We start from the raw sequence: 15,657 nt of genomic DNA, 5'->3' as shown, positions 1-15,657 counted from the left end.
TGGGCGTGGATTCCACGTGCAGGTTGAGAAACCATTCTAGTGTTATTTGCCAGTTCTCCGAGGGTGTGTAGAGTATCGATAACGTTTGGTAAGCGAATGGTAGGTGGAGCTGGAACCAGATGAACTTATTTAGGTCGCTTTCGGCCGCTACCAGACGCTCCTCCTGCGGGCCTTTTGTGCCCAGATGCGGTCACCCCGAATCCCGTGGCTGGAAATTCCCTATTCAGCAAAACCTGGAATTGCTGTAGATATGTCACCATCGACTGATTGGACATTGGGATCTTGCTCATTATGGTCACCAGCTGGGGCTCCCATTCCTTAAGGACCGCTCGCGGCAGGCTTTCCAGAACATCGAGAACGAAGTATTGACCTGAAACTTCTGGCTGGCCGATCACTTGTGCAAATAAGTTACAATCATTCTCTGTTTCTCCTGCGGGCGAGATGCGGCCCCAAGCATTGCCATCAAACGCATTGTAGTTGTAAGTGACGACATCCCGAAGTATCCCGATCAGGGCATCTGGTGCATTCCTATGGCTATCGGGCGCGCGAGGGGCAATGTTGATTGCGACCAGAGAGACAAGTTCGTGCAGCCGCTCGACGACAACACGGATTTCCAACGCAGTCCCGTCTCGCTGGGGAGTCCCATATTGGCAGTAGCGGTCAAAATCAACCAGCAAGGCACGAGTCTTTTTTTGGACTTTGTCAAAGAATATAGCACAGCGCGCAGGTGCAGGCATTGCTTTGCGAAGGCTGCGATAGACATTATCGTCGTGAACTGCCAGGCGGAACATTGTTGCTTCAAAGTCACCCTGGACAACACACTGCTCTGGTGTTCTCGGCTGGCGGATAGTTTCCGCCTGGTCAGGGCGGAAGTCATCAGGCATCGTGGCTTCACTGAAGGCAGAGAGAATGTCCCTCACTTTTTCGGGGCGACTCATAGATGTACCAGATTCCTGTTCTGAAAATTCAGGGGAGCTTGGATCATCAACTAAGGCCCAGCGAGCTTTTAGCAAGATATCTTCCATACGACCGCCGATAAGCTCGTACAACGGAGGGAAATTCGGAGATTGACCAGTACGTGAGAGGGAGATTCCTGGGCCTGGCCCTTTGGGAAGGGTCAATCTATGTAGTTGGTCGACGAGCCACTAGCGAACGAATGTTAGCTCCTTCAAGCAGTGTCAATTTTCATAATAACGACCTCTTACAAATATATGTCGGCAGGCTTTCGGACCATCCCCATATTCCGAACAGGAGCAAGTCATTGGCCCATTCCCCAAGTGAACCAGCCCATGGTCAAGGACCTGGAAGTCATATCCGTCTTGTGACGCACGACATTTATCGACAACAAATTTCCCCAAGATTCCCGACAGTGCCCTAGCTCTTACTTCTCCTGAAAGCCCGGAAACGTTGTACAAAATGGCCGAATTTCCTGTGACGAGGGACTTGGTTGATCCAGGCGCGGAATCCTCCACTTCCTCTTCCCCAGACGAGCTACTGGCGGAATTTTCTTCCTCGTCATCTACTGCACCGCGTCTCTCTGCTTGTCCACGAGTGGTTGACATCCTGCCACCAAGAGATAGGTTCCCCAGTTGTTTCGTTGGAGCCGACATGGGAACACGACTTAGGGAAGGAGAAGTCGCTATTAAGGAGTATAATCACACAGTAGCCGAAAGTCGAAAATTCTAAAGCGCCTTTAGAAAACAACTCAAATACTAATGAAAGATAGCTTGAGAAGGAAGGGGAAAAATAACTGAATCTCATGCTGCTCTGGAGCTCCTTTTGTAGTTGTTCTGAAGCCGCGCAAAAGACGAAAATCCAGCTTGAAAGTGCTTTGCCGTAAAAGGAAAGTATAAGGAGGCGCACAGCTTCACAAATAGACAAATAGCTATTGCGTCCGGTTCCCAACTCAACAAGGAAGCGGATATGTTGCGTGGAGGAACGGTCAAACAGCCGCGTATCAATGGACAGTGCAGTTCTACCCTAGCCAGCATGTAGATCAAAAAGAATCGAAGTAACGGTCGCTCAAGGCCGGTCAGGGGAGATATATCAATCAGGAAACCAGGCTGGTGTCTCCGGGTCCCGCCATGCTCAGTGGCAGAGCCGGAGGGGTAGAGATGCGCAACCAATTGGAAAGCCAACCACTGCAACGGCGTTAAGTGCTAGATAAAGTACTCCGGATATGATGTAAAGTGGAATTGTAGCCTGGAGGACCCAGAGGATGTTCCATCTGCGGCACAGCGAACAGCTGGCACCCCAGGGGGCTATGAAGCAACCAGGAAAAATCATGGAGAAAGAAAAGGCAGTCGCTAGGTACCTGGGCAATTAAAGCTCCCGCCAAAATGCAGCGAGAGTGGACAAGTGTGGATTAGTATCATGTCCACTGAGCTAACTACTGCGAGCTGGGACCTAGTTGACATGGAAAAATGGATTTGTTGCCTGTCACAGCCAGATAGCGAGCGTATGAGAAGGCATCGGCAATTCCCCTCTGCCTGTCCCGACCGATGCTGGCAAGAAATCAAGGCATCAAAACCGGCCCGCGGATCATTCGAACAACGGCTCGTCTGATTCAATTGCCTGCACATAATGATAGGATGGATGTGAAGCAAGCAACGGCGCGTCTGGCGATTAGCCCCGCCGCACGTCCCCTATCTAAGTTAGCGAACGAGAGAACTAGCCAGGAAATCTCGCCCAAGTCATCGCTAACTTAGTTAAATGCCCGATCGGTAACTTGGAAGTCCAATCTCACCTGGAGGCTGGAGCCAATCCCCGTTATCACAGACCTGCACCAAAATTGCCCTGAACGGCGCCCCTTATTTTGTTGCTGGCCCCTGTGGGTTCAACCCGGACGAGGTTGGATCAGGCTGTTTCGCGGGAGGGAGATAGATAAATCTATTCGTTCTTGGGCGGCTAAGTTACTGGATGCGGCACAGGCTTGCCTCTGTTTCCTGTAGAGGGGTGTAAGTAGTTAACAAGCCTTGCAAAATTCAGTATGGCATGCCCGAGAAAAAACACCGTATGTTGGCTTGCATCCCACTCCACAAACATTGCTGAATCATGGCTATCTACCACCTCCATTGATCTGGGACATGGTCCACCAAGGATAAAAAAGGCGTCTCAGCCGTTTGAGTGGCGATTTGTTGGCGCGCGAAGGATCAGACAGGGTATTCGTCTGAGCACTGCTGTGCCGCAAATTGATATCCAGCAGTCCCCAGCATCGTGTTCGAACCGGAAGGCTTCCTTTCTCTCCACCCGACTGTGGCGGCGTTGATTACCCGGCGGGACACATCCAATTCTGGTCATCTGAATGTTTCGGCGCCGGAAGATCGACTGTTTTGTCCTCCCAGGACTGCCCCTTCATGCCACGATAGGCCCACGAGGAATGCCGCAAGAGCCGCGCTGCGACACACCAAGACCTTGACTCCTTGTTATATCAGACCTTACCGCCCAGATTTCCGGAAATTCATACTCCTGAGGCTCTTTCGTTGACAATGCGTTTGTTCTCTTTGATATCACAGCCTCAGATGTCCAGGGGACGGCATCAGCCTGTTTCATAGCCGCGCCTGGAGAGCCAATGCCATCCAAGGACGGGGTTCTCCTAAACCGCCTGACATCGATTCTACATGAAGTTCTGTGGATTGCCCAAGAGAAATTATACGTCAAATTTTACAGGATGTCCCAATCAACAACCACTATCCACCGTTAAGCCAAAATCTGGCGGCCACAATCATATATATCCCCCTCCAAACTCACCACACAGCCGCAACCTTTAGCCACCGTTTGGCTAATCCCCGTCGCCTTTGTGGTGCAATTAGGCGACTGGGCAAATTTCAAAGGTTGGCCATGATTCAGGCACTGCGGGGCAATCGTTGGAATCAACGTGCCCCACTGCGTGGCGACTATCACCGGGTGTCTTTGTACTTCAATTAATGATATAACTACTACGCCTATTTGTTACCTTGAGCTTGTGATTCGATCATTTTGCGACAAACGGTGATTCAGAATGGCACAACGGGGCTTACCATTTTGCTGCGCTCCGTTCTCCGTAGCTTATTTTTGCCGTCAAACCCTGGAAAAATTTCATCTTGATTGCAATCGGCAAATTACACGCCACCGTAACTTGCCAGGGACCGCAAATGCGAGAGGTTGGTGCCGTACAAATCTGCCTCGGGGATAGGAAGTTGATCTGTGAATGGCCTATGAAGCGCTTCCACATCAACCGCAGTTCAAAGATATGCGCACACCGATGAAGACCCAATGAACCGGATTGGGCTTTGCAATAACTGTTTATTGTCGATGGAGGCAACTGTGGACCATCATCATTTTAGTAGATGTTCTAACGCATGTCCGCAGAAACTTCCAATATCTACGTGGAGATTATGCAATAGCACAAGCGGCAGCAAAACATCTACATGTGAGCACATTAACTGTTGTCGGGATTTCTCGTCAATCAAACCTCAAAAGCGGCATTCCAGTATCTTATATTAATTAAATATGGTAGAATTCTGTAAGTTGTCGTTCCATGGATCAGCCGCGGAAATTTGCTGTTGCTATTTCGCGCATGGAAAGAAGCCTGCTAATTTTGACAAAAAAGTTTAGCCTGTTGCTAGAAAAGCCAACTGCAAGATTGGTCTCATGAGCATAGGCTATTGAAGGGACCAAATCCACCACCAACGCCCATCGAATCACTTGACCAACACTACATGCGGGTGATACGGGACGAAGTGAATCCCAAGAGTTGAAACCTCACCCCTGCTGGCTCGGATAGTTAAGAACAAACCACGATTCGTAGCCACATACCGGCTGCTAACAAGGAAAAGGACAAAATATTGTCTTCCTTGCCATCGACTCTGGATAATGAATAACCTAAGTGCTGATCTGGAAACTTGGAAATGGCACACGGAATATGCTTTCATGTTGAAGGTTTTGCAATCACCTGGAACTGAACATATCAGCTAGTTAACTAACTAACGTGCTAGTAGTTATCGTCAGCAGCAATATCCCGTCCGCCTTCGAAGCTTCACGATGCAAGGACCATTGCCCAGCAAGTGTGTTGGGGGAAGTTAAGCCAGCACTAGTCCCACAGTTTGCTGATGCACCTCCTGCAATAGTAACTAATAATAATACAGAGTATAATAATAATGATAATGATAATGATAATGATGTGATTCCCCTCACGAGAAGGGGCTGGATCTGGATCAAAAATGTGGAACTCTGCGTGTGGTTCCACTCCGCCCGTCCGATTGAAGTCTGAAGGAGAAACAGCATTAACAGAGTTTATCATCGGACTGAATACTTCCTGAATTTCCTCTTGACTGCCTCTTAATACCCTCAGCCAGTGCACAGGAGATATATGGTATTCTTATTGGGGCAATGAATATATTTCAAAATAGGCACAGGACATACAACCCATCTCAAAAGATACATAAGATTGATATTGTTCGGGAAGAAAAAAGAATCCGCAAGCTATGGTCTCGCATAGAGAACACTGAATGAATCAGAGCAGTTACAAATGTCGGCATCAATCGAGCGTGCCGTAAAACTTAAATATGCAACCATTGGTTGGTTTATTTACTCCGATCTCAGTAACTATATCCCTTCGAGATCCAAAATCTCATTTTTAATATGATATTTCGTTCGGGAAATTTGATGAATAAATTTGAAGGAGAGAATGAATTGCATTCTCATGTCATTAAAAAAATCGGAGATAAAACAGCAATTCTTTATCCTTCACAAGAGCCAATGCAGGAAATCAAAATATATGGCTATCCTCCTTGACTTCAATTTGTTCCACTTAGTAGGAGACTCTGTCGACTAGGTTCATAAAACGCAAAACGGGATGCAGCAAGGAGCGTATTACTGACAAAATTAGGAAGCATTAAGAAACTAACGGAACATAATATGTGGCCCCAATCTATGTAAGGATGGCAACGAAGGAAAAGAATAGTAGTGAGGAATCTAATAGCACAAAAAGAATAAAGGCGTGGAACCTGGAAAGCAACAACTCGTTTATGATAAACTGTTCTATAATTGCTCCTGTAGCAGCTGCCGTCCTGGTTCCCGCTCCTGCTCCCGCTTCCTTCTCCTGTACATTCCATAGTTATGCTCGTCTAGCGAGCAGAGCAGAGATTCGTTAAGGATCTCTGAGGATCTCTGTAGAACCAGAGCTCGTAGATTCATCGTAGTTCTCATCTACGTTGATCTGGCGTATTGGGTTTTCCAGTCGGTCTGTATCATCCTGGTCGTCCTGGACACTCGGGCTCGCGCTGGCACGACCTCGATCTGAATCCCGACCAGACGGCTGATTATTCCCCCCGCCACTATGGACTGAACCCGAGCCTGATGGAGTATGTGGATGACTAGGGTGGTCGTAATTACCAGGATATGAGGGAGTGCTGTCGTTGCTTGTATTTTCAATGCATTTCGGGCAATTGCATCTCGATTGGAACAGGCGAAAGGCATTCTGGTGCGATAGTTGGCGACTAGCATATGACAAAACGAGCTCTGCGTCTTTAGGGATATTTTTTCGCGCCCAGATTATGATGCGATTCGGGACAGATGAGTCCCAATCCCAAATCACGTTGTGTGCGTCGTTGCAAAAGTGGTTGAACATTGCCATGCCAGGAAAAATATATAGATCTCTGAGTGTCGGCTCCAGTTGTCCTGTCGTGCCGTGCATACTGCTGCGAGCCAGTTTGATTGTTTGCCCTTCTGGGTGATCCAATGGTCCCCGTCGATGAGCGTCCCATGGAATAACATTAGGGACAAGTTTTCGAAGCACCGACTGGATTACCCACGTGTCAAAGGTAAGATCCCGGAAAATGTTCACCCCCAGACTCATCAGGATATCGAAGGGTACTCTAACATTTGCTGAGAAAGAAAATGGGAAATTATCATTCGCTTTTCCTGCGAATAGGGGTAGCAGCTCGTCAATTTCGTGCGCCAAGAGAGCAGGTCTTTTGTCAACCTTTCGACGATGAAGTGTAATGTCAAACACTTCTCGAAGCAGCAAACTCAGGAGCGTTCCATGGCTTTCGTTTGTATATGGGAAGCACCTACGAGGTCTCATGGAATCGTGCAGCCAAGTCCAATCTTTTCCGCAGGCGTCGTAATGATAGAGAGAACGGGCTATCTCCAAACATGATCGGAGCTTCTTAGTTGGCGGTGCGACTGGCTCAGAGTCTGGAGATTCTGCGTCTGTTCTCTGCCTCTTCGTTGCTGCTGTCTGCGAACGGGTGACCATCCTGGTTGGAGAGGAGGATGAACGCTCATCTTCATCACTCGGTGGAGGACACCAAAATAAAGGGGTTGAGGAGAGTTTAGAGCAGCTACAGAGATCTTTCCTACTAACTTGCTGGTTTGTTCCCAATGCTTGTCCTGCTAATACTAGCGTATCCGCCTCGATTTGCCTTTTGCAATTTTCGCAGCGATGCTCCACTTGATCATTGGGCATAAAATTATGAAGATGCCCTCTTATGGACGGTTCATCGACGTATACAATTTCTCCCACTTCGATATCTGTAACTGCATAAACGCCAAGGTTGCCCTCCGTATCTTTGTCGACGGCGATTTTCGGCATGGAGTTCACGACCTGCGATCTGCCAATGAAATGTTCAGTTATCCTCTTCTTAAACACATCAATCGTCCTGTCAACATCCTGGGCGCTATATGGATAGTCTCGTAGTATAACATGGCCATAGTTGGTTTCGAAAAAGTACTCATCGGAATTGCTCCTTTGACCTTGCTGGTTAGTTTCCACGAGAGGTTTGATTCTGGCCCATCGCTCCCTAATTTCCTGCGTAGCCCCATCCTCCTCTACTGGCCTTTCTGCTAAAGGTCTTTCTATAGCTTCGTAATCTGACCAACAATGCAGACTGAGTAAACTTAGACTAATAATGTGATGTATGGCTGTGCAGACGGTTGGAATGAAACAATTGATCCCGTCCGAACCCCGTAATAACTCGACTGCACCTGCTCTGTTGGCGTTCGTGGTGGGTATCTGTAATATATGCTTTTCGAGGGCATCCCAGATTCGAATGTACAACCCTGGCTGTCGGTTTCGTAATTGTGGATTTATCAAAACTTCACAAAGCATTTGGGCACGGTATGCATCTCCGATAGCAAGGTCAAAATATCCCTTCTCATAATGAAGATAAGCTCGGCTGGTCCAGTAAGTGGGGTTGTACGGGCTGAGAATTATAGCCCATGTATATATATCTATGGGTTTTAGTTCCGCTTCGGCAGAAATTCGAATCGTAAAATCATTATTGCGACTGATTCCCCAATGTGACAAATCTTCTCGAGGTAAAAGATTTTCTCTGGAAAGCTGTTCACTGTCATGCAATCGCTGGCGTAAATCTCGAACAAGGCCATTGGGGTCTAAGTTTCGAGATCGTAGTTGCGCTTGGAGCCTCTTCTTGGTCCAGAATCGATCGGTAAGAACATTGTAACCATTTATCAAGATAGGCGATGACGGCGGCTCAGGGGAAGCATCACGACTAGGGTTGTTTGAATGGAATATCTGCCAATATCGCAAAGGCTCATACCTGTCTGTCTGAGGAATGTATCGATACTGCGCATTTTCTTTGACTGGTTGAGGGGAGGGAAATAGATCCGAGTGTAAAATATTCTCGTAAACGTTTCGTGCAAGGCAAGTGCGCGGGTTATTTAAGTGTTCCGTGGATTTTGCCCGCGGATAGCTACGAAGCCTGATATTTTCATCTCCGAGGCAAGAGTCCTGAGTTGACCAAAGCTTGTACGCTTTCTGAGTGTCCTTTTGGCTAGGGAGACTTCCCCATTCGACCTCCTTAAATAGGTCAGGCCGATCGGGGAAGTAGACACGGGGTAGTTCATGGCCAACACCCTCCTCATTATCGGATGGCCCGGCTGCTCGCTGCTGCCCTCTCCTGGAGCTGTCTGCTGTCATAGATCCTCAATGGGCAGGCTGGTTTCTTGGCCAGGCTGTAGAATATCTGGAAAAGTGATAATATGACTGTGATGGCCAGTGTATGGAGCGGATCCGCCTAGGACTTGGTAGTAACCGGCAACCAATGTGGTAATCGGTAATACCCCCGCCAAGCAAGATTATTCTCTGCTTTCACAATGACCTCACTGAGCGAAGTAGTAAAAATGAGCTCAGAAAAAAGTTTTTACTCCGCGAAGTTTCCGTCAGAGGGCTTTATCTGAACTATAGGAACAGCCACAAGAGTAGGATAAGTGAAGCCAGGATAACCTGCCATATTTGAAGGAAGATAGGAAATCAGTATCCTGTCAATATAAAGAAGCGACATTTTCAGCAAGGGAGGAGAGATATGATCCCCCGAGAAGAATGAGCTGCTTTTCCTTTGAATGAAGTGGAGGGAAGCACAAACAAAATCAGAGGCAATAAAGTGCTTGCTACAAAGAAATATCTGTAGCAACAACAGATAAAAAAAAAGGAAACAATGAAGAGTTATCTTCGTCAAGTGTTTAGAATATCAATGCCAAACAATCATTGTGTCAATACCAGATGGTCAAATCGCTGGGGAGTTTCAAGAGCTCAACGTCACGCCAAATCATGTCCCTTTATTTTGAGGACTTTGTTTTGTTCAAAGGTGAAACAGGAGTTTAAATTGAATAAGCCTCGTTTAAAAGTGCTTAGCTTGTCGGCTAACCTGGCAGCAGGCAACTAAAGATTGAGAAGATCAAATGGCTGGATAGCCGATCACAAGGGAACGAAAACTTTCGCAGGGCGGTAGGCATTTGATATCTTCCACAAATATCCACTCCGCCTACCTAATATACAACTGTCAAATAGCCAATTTTCTTCATTGACTTGGGGCCAGGCTTAACACACCATTCCTTTGTCCTTTGAAAACTTTCCAGGTCGGCAAATTGTGTAATCAAATCCTGCGTAGTTAGTTAAATTGAATCGTCTGTCTCACCTGCATCCAAATAAGATAGACATCGCATGGTCCACTGCGCTAGTTCAAAGATCGCGCGAATGGCTGAGCACCGCCATGATTTACCAGAGTTACGGCGATGGACGAGTTGCATCGGATTGGAGCTACTCCGTTAGTCTGCTCTATTTCTGGCAACAGAGCTCCTTTCCCGCTGCCCAATCGCCCAAGCGAGTGCAAAACTCTTCGTGAGCATCTCATTCTCTGCTGCTGACGGCGCTGTCTTTTGCTCTATCATCTGCGTTGAAGAGTCGCTGGCTGTCTTGAGCGTGTGGATGCTGGGTCCAACGCCTCTGGTGGTTGTTGAATGTGACTCGGCTCAGTTGGCAAGGTCACCTGCTTGCTTAGTGACCCAGTGCAGGCCACCGCCCGTGCTATATAACTAACTCCACTCACTAACCGGTTAGTTATACGACCGCTGCTCCCCCTCCGCCTTGGCTATCTGTTGACTCTCTGTCTTCACCATCGCAGCGCATTCAAGTTCTGAGAGTTGCCGTGGCCTGTTTCCCGGGACGAGGGAAGTTGGGAGAATAAGAAGAACTCTGGCTACCACGGCTCTATATCCATGGTTACACTCCACAGAAGGTTCCCGCTGTCAGATAGATCCAAGGATCCCTTCCTTTCTCAGCACACAGTAAGCTTTCTATTGACCCGGCCAGAGTTTGCAATGCTAACCCTCAAGTATAGATATGTTTGGCTCTCAACAACCCCAGATTCCATCCTTCTATCCTCCGGCCACGTCGCAACCTGAATGGCAGCAGCCTCCCACAAATCAGGCGCCTGGTATGCCCTGGCAGCCCTCGGACATCGCCCCACCTCCGCAGCTTCCTCCGCGCGTGTCGCAAGCGGGCGCATCCTCCTATAATCCGGGAACATATGGTCCGATGCCAGGGGCCGGTGCCTCTTCATCGATAGACCAGAATATCCATTCGGGATTCTCGCCTGTTGGTGGTGACACTACTTCATGGGGCGTCAAATTTAACCACCAGCTCCCGCACCATCGTCCTCAGTCCAGCCTCTACGGAAATCAGTCCCCTGGCCCGCCGTTACCAGTATGTCTGATAGCGTTTTCGAGTGAAGTTTTTGGCCACTCAAAAGCTGACCTAGAAACCTCTAGCCCCGCCCGTCAAGTGCGTTTGATCATGGGCAATCGCAATCGCAGTCACCAGTGCAGGCTACTCCATGGTCCGCTCCAGCACCCACGTCTACCCCTCCGCTCCAATCGAACCAACAACTTTACCCACAAACCCTGTCGATGAATATATCCGAGCGTCATTCTTACTACCAGCAGCAAGAACCCTGGCAAACGTTCCAAGATCCCAACGCCCATAGTACTCAACCAATTCCGCCGCCGCCGCCACCTCTGCCACCAGCATACCAAGCAGAGCAGCAACAACTCTCACAGGGCTGGACATCACAGCCACCATATTCCGATCAGGCCCCGACACGCCAGTATGATGACCCGACGCAACAACGGCCCCCTGACCCAGCGACTTCGGAGCCACCTACCGTGGGTCAACATGCTTCTACAGGAAATGGAATATATGGCCAACATCAGGCCACTCCGCTCGCGGGCTTTGTCACTGCTTTATCACCACCACCAAATCTCATGAGCCCCTATGGGTCGCTCCTACCACCGGCCTCAGTTGCTCCTGCAACTCCGCAGTCTCCTCCCGTTGTATCAACTTCATCAGCATTAGGCTCAGGCTGTCCATCTGATTGGGAACATTTTTCCGCCAGGCATGACGAAATCGACGACACAGCTACCTTCAATTTCAAGTCGAATGTGTCTCCAGAGAAGCCCAATACTTATGAGCTGCCTTCAGCCACAGCTCCACCTACCTTGAATGGACCGAATGAGCGAGACCATGTCCTGCCCGCGGAGAACCCGCAGAGCTATGCGGTGCCTGAACCCACCAGAAAACCATCTCCCAGTCCACCGGTTAGCCCAAATATTCCCCCAAGGATCGCGCCTGATAAGCCTCCACCACTCAACCGAGCTGATAGTTTGTCTTCATCTGTAATTTCGACCGATGATTCTACAATAATAGATGGAGTAATCCAAGCGTGGTCCAATCCGGTGCCGCCGAAAACAACTTCGGTTGATGCCACACAACCTAAAGATGCTTCTTCGACGTCGTCGTCTTATGCCTCTGAGCAACCTCACATTCCATCCTCGCCTTCCCCTCGTGCTCATACTCCTAAGCATGAGAGTCCACGATCCACGACTCCCAAAGCGGAACAGTCAGCGCCTAAGACCATAATAAAAGTTGTTGACTTGTATGAAGACCTTGATCCTTGGTACAAGTCTTCTTTGGGCCGATATGTTACCATGCTCCGAAAAGAAATGGCTGCAGAATCAGACGAAGAGAGGTTTAAAATTTTTACCCACTTTCTTAATAAGGAAGCAAAGTTGCGCGAAATACTCTATGGTATTGAGGACACAGCAAACACTTCAAATAGCGAGCCGACAAGAAACCTTTCCGCTAGAAGGCAATCTTTAACTTTACCAGCATTAAACACCTCCAAAGATAGCGCCCCCTTGGAAATGGGAGATGACGTGGTAAGCTACAGTCCAGGTGGCCGACCGATACTTGCTTCCGCGCTGTCTGCACGTGGAATGGCAATGGGGACACCCGCGGGAGATGGTCTTCATAGATCAGCATCTCACCCAACTCCACCCTTACAAACTCACTTTCAACAGAGTAACCTGACTTCAAAGGATGGTTTTAGCAAAACTTCTCTCGGGGCTTCCATGCAGAATTTTCCCCGATCAGTATCAGTTCCCCCTGGAGCTAGCTCGGTTGTGTCTAGGAATCCGAATCTAACTCCGCTCTTAAGTCAACCTACAAGGCCGGTTTACACACCGTTCCGATACACTGAAGGGCCCCAAAGGGGCTCAGGTCCGTTGACTTTTGATCGGCCGGCGTTTCAGGCATATTCTGCTTTGCGGCAAGCATCTGTCTCCAGTGGCCGAACACTCGCTCACCAAGCTGCCAACGCTTTTAGTGGAGCCTCCCTAGAGTCTCCATCCATGGGGAAGGCGGAGCACGATGAAACGTTCATCGGACTAATCAGGGAAAAGAGTGTCGCTTATCGCGGGCGACATAGAGGTTCTGACCCTCATACAAAACTGTCAGGGGAGACATCAGTAACAGGGAACCCGAGAACAATCTTTGATAGCCTGCGAGATGTAATTCCTCCGACGCTTCCAAACCCAGCTGCAAACCCGGATGTCATTGAGCTCCGCAAGGAACTAGAAGGTATCCAGGATGATTTCAACTTCATCCAAGTATCCATCGATGCGTGGGATGAACAGGCGCGCACTAGGCGGCCCGAGCTAGACCGTCAACGTCGAGTGAGGCAAGAGGAATCCGAGCACCATATCGATGGCCTTTTCAATGATAAGGAGATAGGGTATTCGGACATTAATGTCTTGGAGGATGAGTTTAGGGAAACGGAAGCGCAACGACAGCTGACTGAAGAAAGGAAGGAGTTTGAAAACTACCTCGATAATGTTTTTAATCCGATAGAAAACCGGCTGAAGGATGATATATCTAGACTCCAAGCTCAATATGATCGAGCTGTCGATATGCTCAATGCTGATACCGCAACAAGCGACCTATTACCTGGCTCGCCAAAAACGACAAAGTATGAGCTTTCACATGTGATGCAGATCGCCGTAGAACTGTTCCAAAAGCTTGAGGTTCGATATGCCAAGCAAACGGAAGCGATCATCGACCGGGAACGGCGGCGTAAAAAAGCCGAGCGTAGATACTATGTTTTCCTCGGTGAGACTTCGTCGCTAAAGCAGCTCGATCAGGATTTCGATGCAATGGAAAAGAGCACCATCCTGAATGCTGCGAAGGAAAAGGACAGCCGTTCGAATACGCTCATGGATGCGTTTGATGATGCGAGCATGCGTGGACTGGGCGAGAACCAAAGTGTCCTAGACGATATCGCCGGCAAGGTGAAAAGGGTCACCGCGCAATACCTCAATATCTTAGGCCGTCTACCCTCAGACACAGAACAGATAATGGCTTCCGCCTTAGCTTTGGTCAAATATCTTGGCACGGATTCTGAATCCATCCTTCAGAGTTTTGGCATAGCTGATCGAGCATTAAATGAGGCAGACTACGAAGTCTCCGTCTCAGAAGCGCGCGTCTCAAACGCAGATCCCGATATCTTCCGTCGCCTCGAAGAGGAGAAAAGGAAAGAAGACGTGAAAATTCACGATGACCTCCAAACTCGCCTCGATAGCGTGCGTATGGGTCACGAGGCGTTGATGGCTAATCTTCGTGAAGCATTAAATATAACCCGAAGAGTAGGGTCTAACATGTCCGCATCTAATGAGGATGCTCGGAAGGGCCGGTCATCACCCGCTGCTCCTCCTATCGAATCCATCGCCGAAGGGCTCCTATCAATTCCATCAAACACCCCGCTTGGACCAAACTCTGCGGGAGTCGAGGATGATCAGCAGCAACGACATCGGAAAGCGCTGGAAGATGCCAAACGAAGAAATGCGGCGAAAGGGATTGCTCCATGAGGTTTCTCATCCGACTTATGTATTTCCGATTTACGATTGGTTTGTCCTACGCTATTTCCTTCGCCAGGCTGTTCGAGGGATGATTGCTATCAACTTTTTTTTTCTTTTTTTGCGTGTCTCAAATTTGAAATTTGAAAGATTTTACCGCGTGCCTATTTTCAGACTTTTTCCTCTTCCTATTAAGCTACTTTATCTCATTTTGTATTTTCCTTGCCCTGTAGCGTGTAAATCCCCCCTCCAATCGACTGCCTTTGGCCATTTCAGCGACATATTTCATTTTCTATCTAGTATTTGTGAGCAATGTTTAGCGCTCATGATGGACACGAAGGTCCTTTTGTTTATCGTTTTTTCTCTCTCTTTTTCAATTTTAATGCTGTCCTACTCGTCTCATTCCCCTTTCTTTTGCAATTTTGCTACTTAATTTAATACCCTGAACTGCGCCTCATTTCTATTTTGATATCATGTGGGGAGATGTCTGTGCTTTTTACCTTCAGGTTAGTCTTTCTAAAGTTTGCGACTTCTGTATATACCTTTATTGTGCGTACATTTTTAAAATCCCAAACTCAACCCCCCTTTGAGTCTCCAGGTCTAGATTTGTAGCTAAATGAATAAATCGCATGGTACGAATCGCCATTCATTATGTGAACACCTATGACCACGAATAGCAGCAGTCACTAGTTATTTCCTTTCTCGTTTCTCGTTCCACTTCGCTCATCAGAATAAGCTTTCCAATGTGCCTGCAGGGTCGATCAATCCGCAGCACCGCAAACGTCAAACAGGAGTTTTTACGAGAGCAAAGACAGGCAACACAGCCTGAGTTTCGGTCAGCCTTGGAATGATTGAAAGCAACCAGAGTGTAGGATTCTCCTAGCTTCTTAAGTTTTTGTTCGTTTGCCATATATACAATTTCATGTTTTTCCCCCCCAAAATAGCTAGCTTTATTTTATTTCTTCAGACTCTACATCATCATACACCACTATCGTCACGCACTATGTATGCGGACAATGGTTAAATAAATATCAAAAATGCATGACTCTATGTAATCAGCTATGCGCGTCTGTCGCCATTTCTCTCAACCCATGCACCAACTTTTTCCCTTTCAAACCCTAGATGGAAAAATTCTCACAGTTCGGGCTTTTCCCCAGGAAGGATTAGCTTGAGAGCTAAGAGCCGGAG

At 48.1% G+C, this 15,657-nt stretch overlaps 4 protein-coding genes across 4 annotated transcripts; 1 reads left to right on the top strand and 3 right to left on the bottom strand.

The window, feature by feature from the left end:
- Positions 1–125: 125 nt before the first annotated feature.
- Positions 126–1,610, bottom strand: HCBG_07588 (uncharacterized protein; the record flags this gene model as incomplete). Its single annotated transcript, XM_045434637.1, has 2 exons — positions 126–1,145; positions 1,206–1,610. 2 exons carry the CDS (start codon positions 1,608–1,610, stop codon positions 126–128), a joined length of 1,425 nt encoding a protein of 474 aa, XP_045284844.1.
- Positions 1,611–2,704: 1,094 nt separating this feature from the next.
- On the bottom strand, positions 2,705–3,977 carry HCBG_07587 (uncharacterized protein; the record flags this gene model as incomplete). Its single annotated transcript, XM_045434636.1, has 5 exons — positions 2,705–2,828; positions 2,917–2,945; positions 3,442–3,543; positions 3,751–3,917; positions 3,956–3,977. The coding sequence occupies 5 exons, from the start codon at positions 3,975–3,977 to the stop codon at positions 2,705–2,707; spliced, it is 444 nt and encodes a 147-aa protein (XP_045284843.1).
- A 2,153-nt stretch (positions 3,978–6,130) lies between these two features.
- Positions 6,131–9,236, bottom strand: HCBG_07586 (SAP domain-containing protein; the record flags this gene model as incomplete). The annotated part of the gene is made up of 2 exons (XM_045434635.1): positions 6,131–8,909; positions 9,151–9,236. 2 exons carry the CDS (start codon positions 9,234–9,236, stop codon positions 6,131–6,133), a joined length of 2,865 nt encoding a protein of 954 aa, XP_045284842.1.
- Positions 9,237–10,017: 781 nt separating this feature from the next.
- HCBG_07585 (uncharacterized protein) lies at positions 10,018–14,481 on the top strand (the record flags this gene model as incomplete). The annotated part of the gene is made up of 4 exons (XM_045434634.1): positions 10,018–10,123; positions 10,623–10,987; positions 11,053–12,498; positions 12,640–14,481. The coding sequence occupies 4 exons, from the start codon at positions 10,018–10,020 to the stop codon at positions 14,479–14,481; spliced, it is 3,759 nt and encodes a 1,252-aa protein (XP_045284841.1).
- Between the last annotated feature and the right edge of the window lie 1,176 nt (positions 14,482–15,657).

The sequence above is a fragment of the Histoplasma capsulatum genome, assembly GCF_000150115.1.
Source record: "Histoplasma capsulatum G186AR genomic scaffold supercont2.12, whole genome shotgun sequence".
Lineage (NCBI taxonomy): Eukaryota > Fungi > Ascomycota > Eurotiomycetes > Onygenales > Ajellomycetaceae > Histoplasma > Histoplasma capsulatum.
This window is presented reverse-complemented; position numbering and strand designations above follow the sequence as displayed.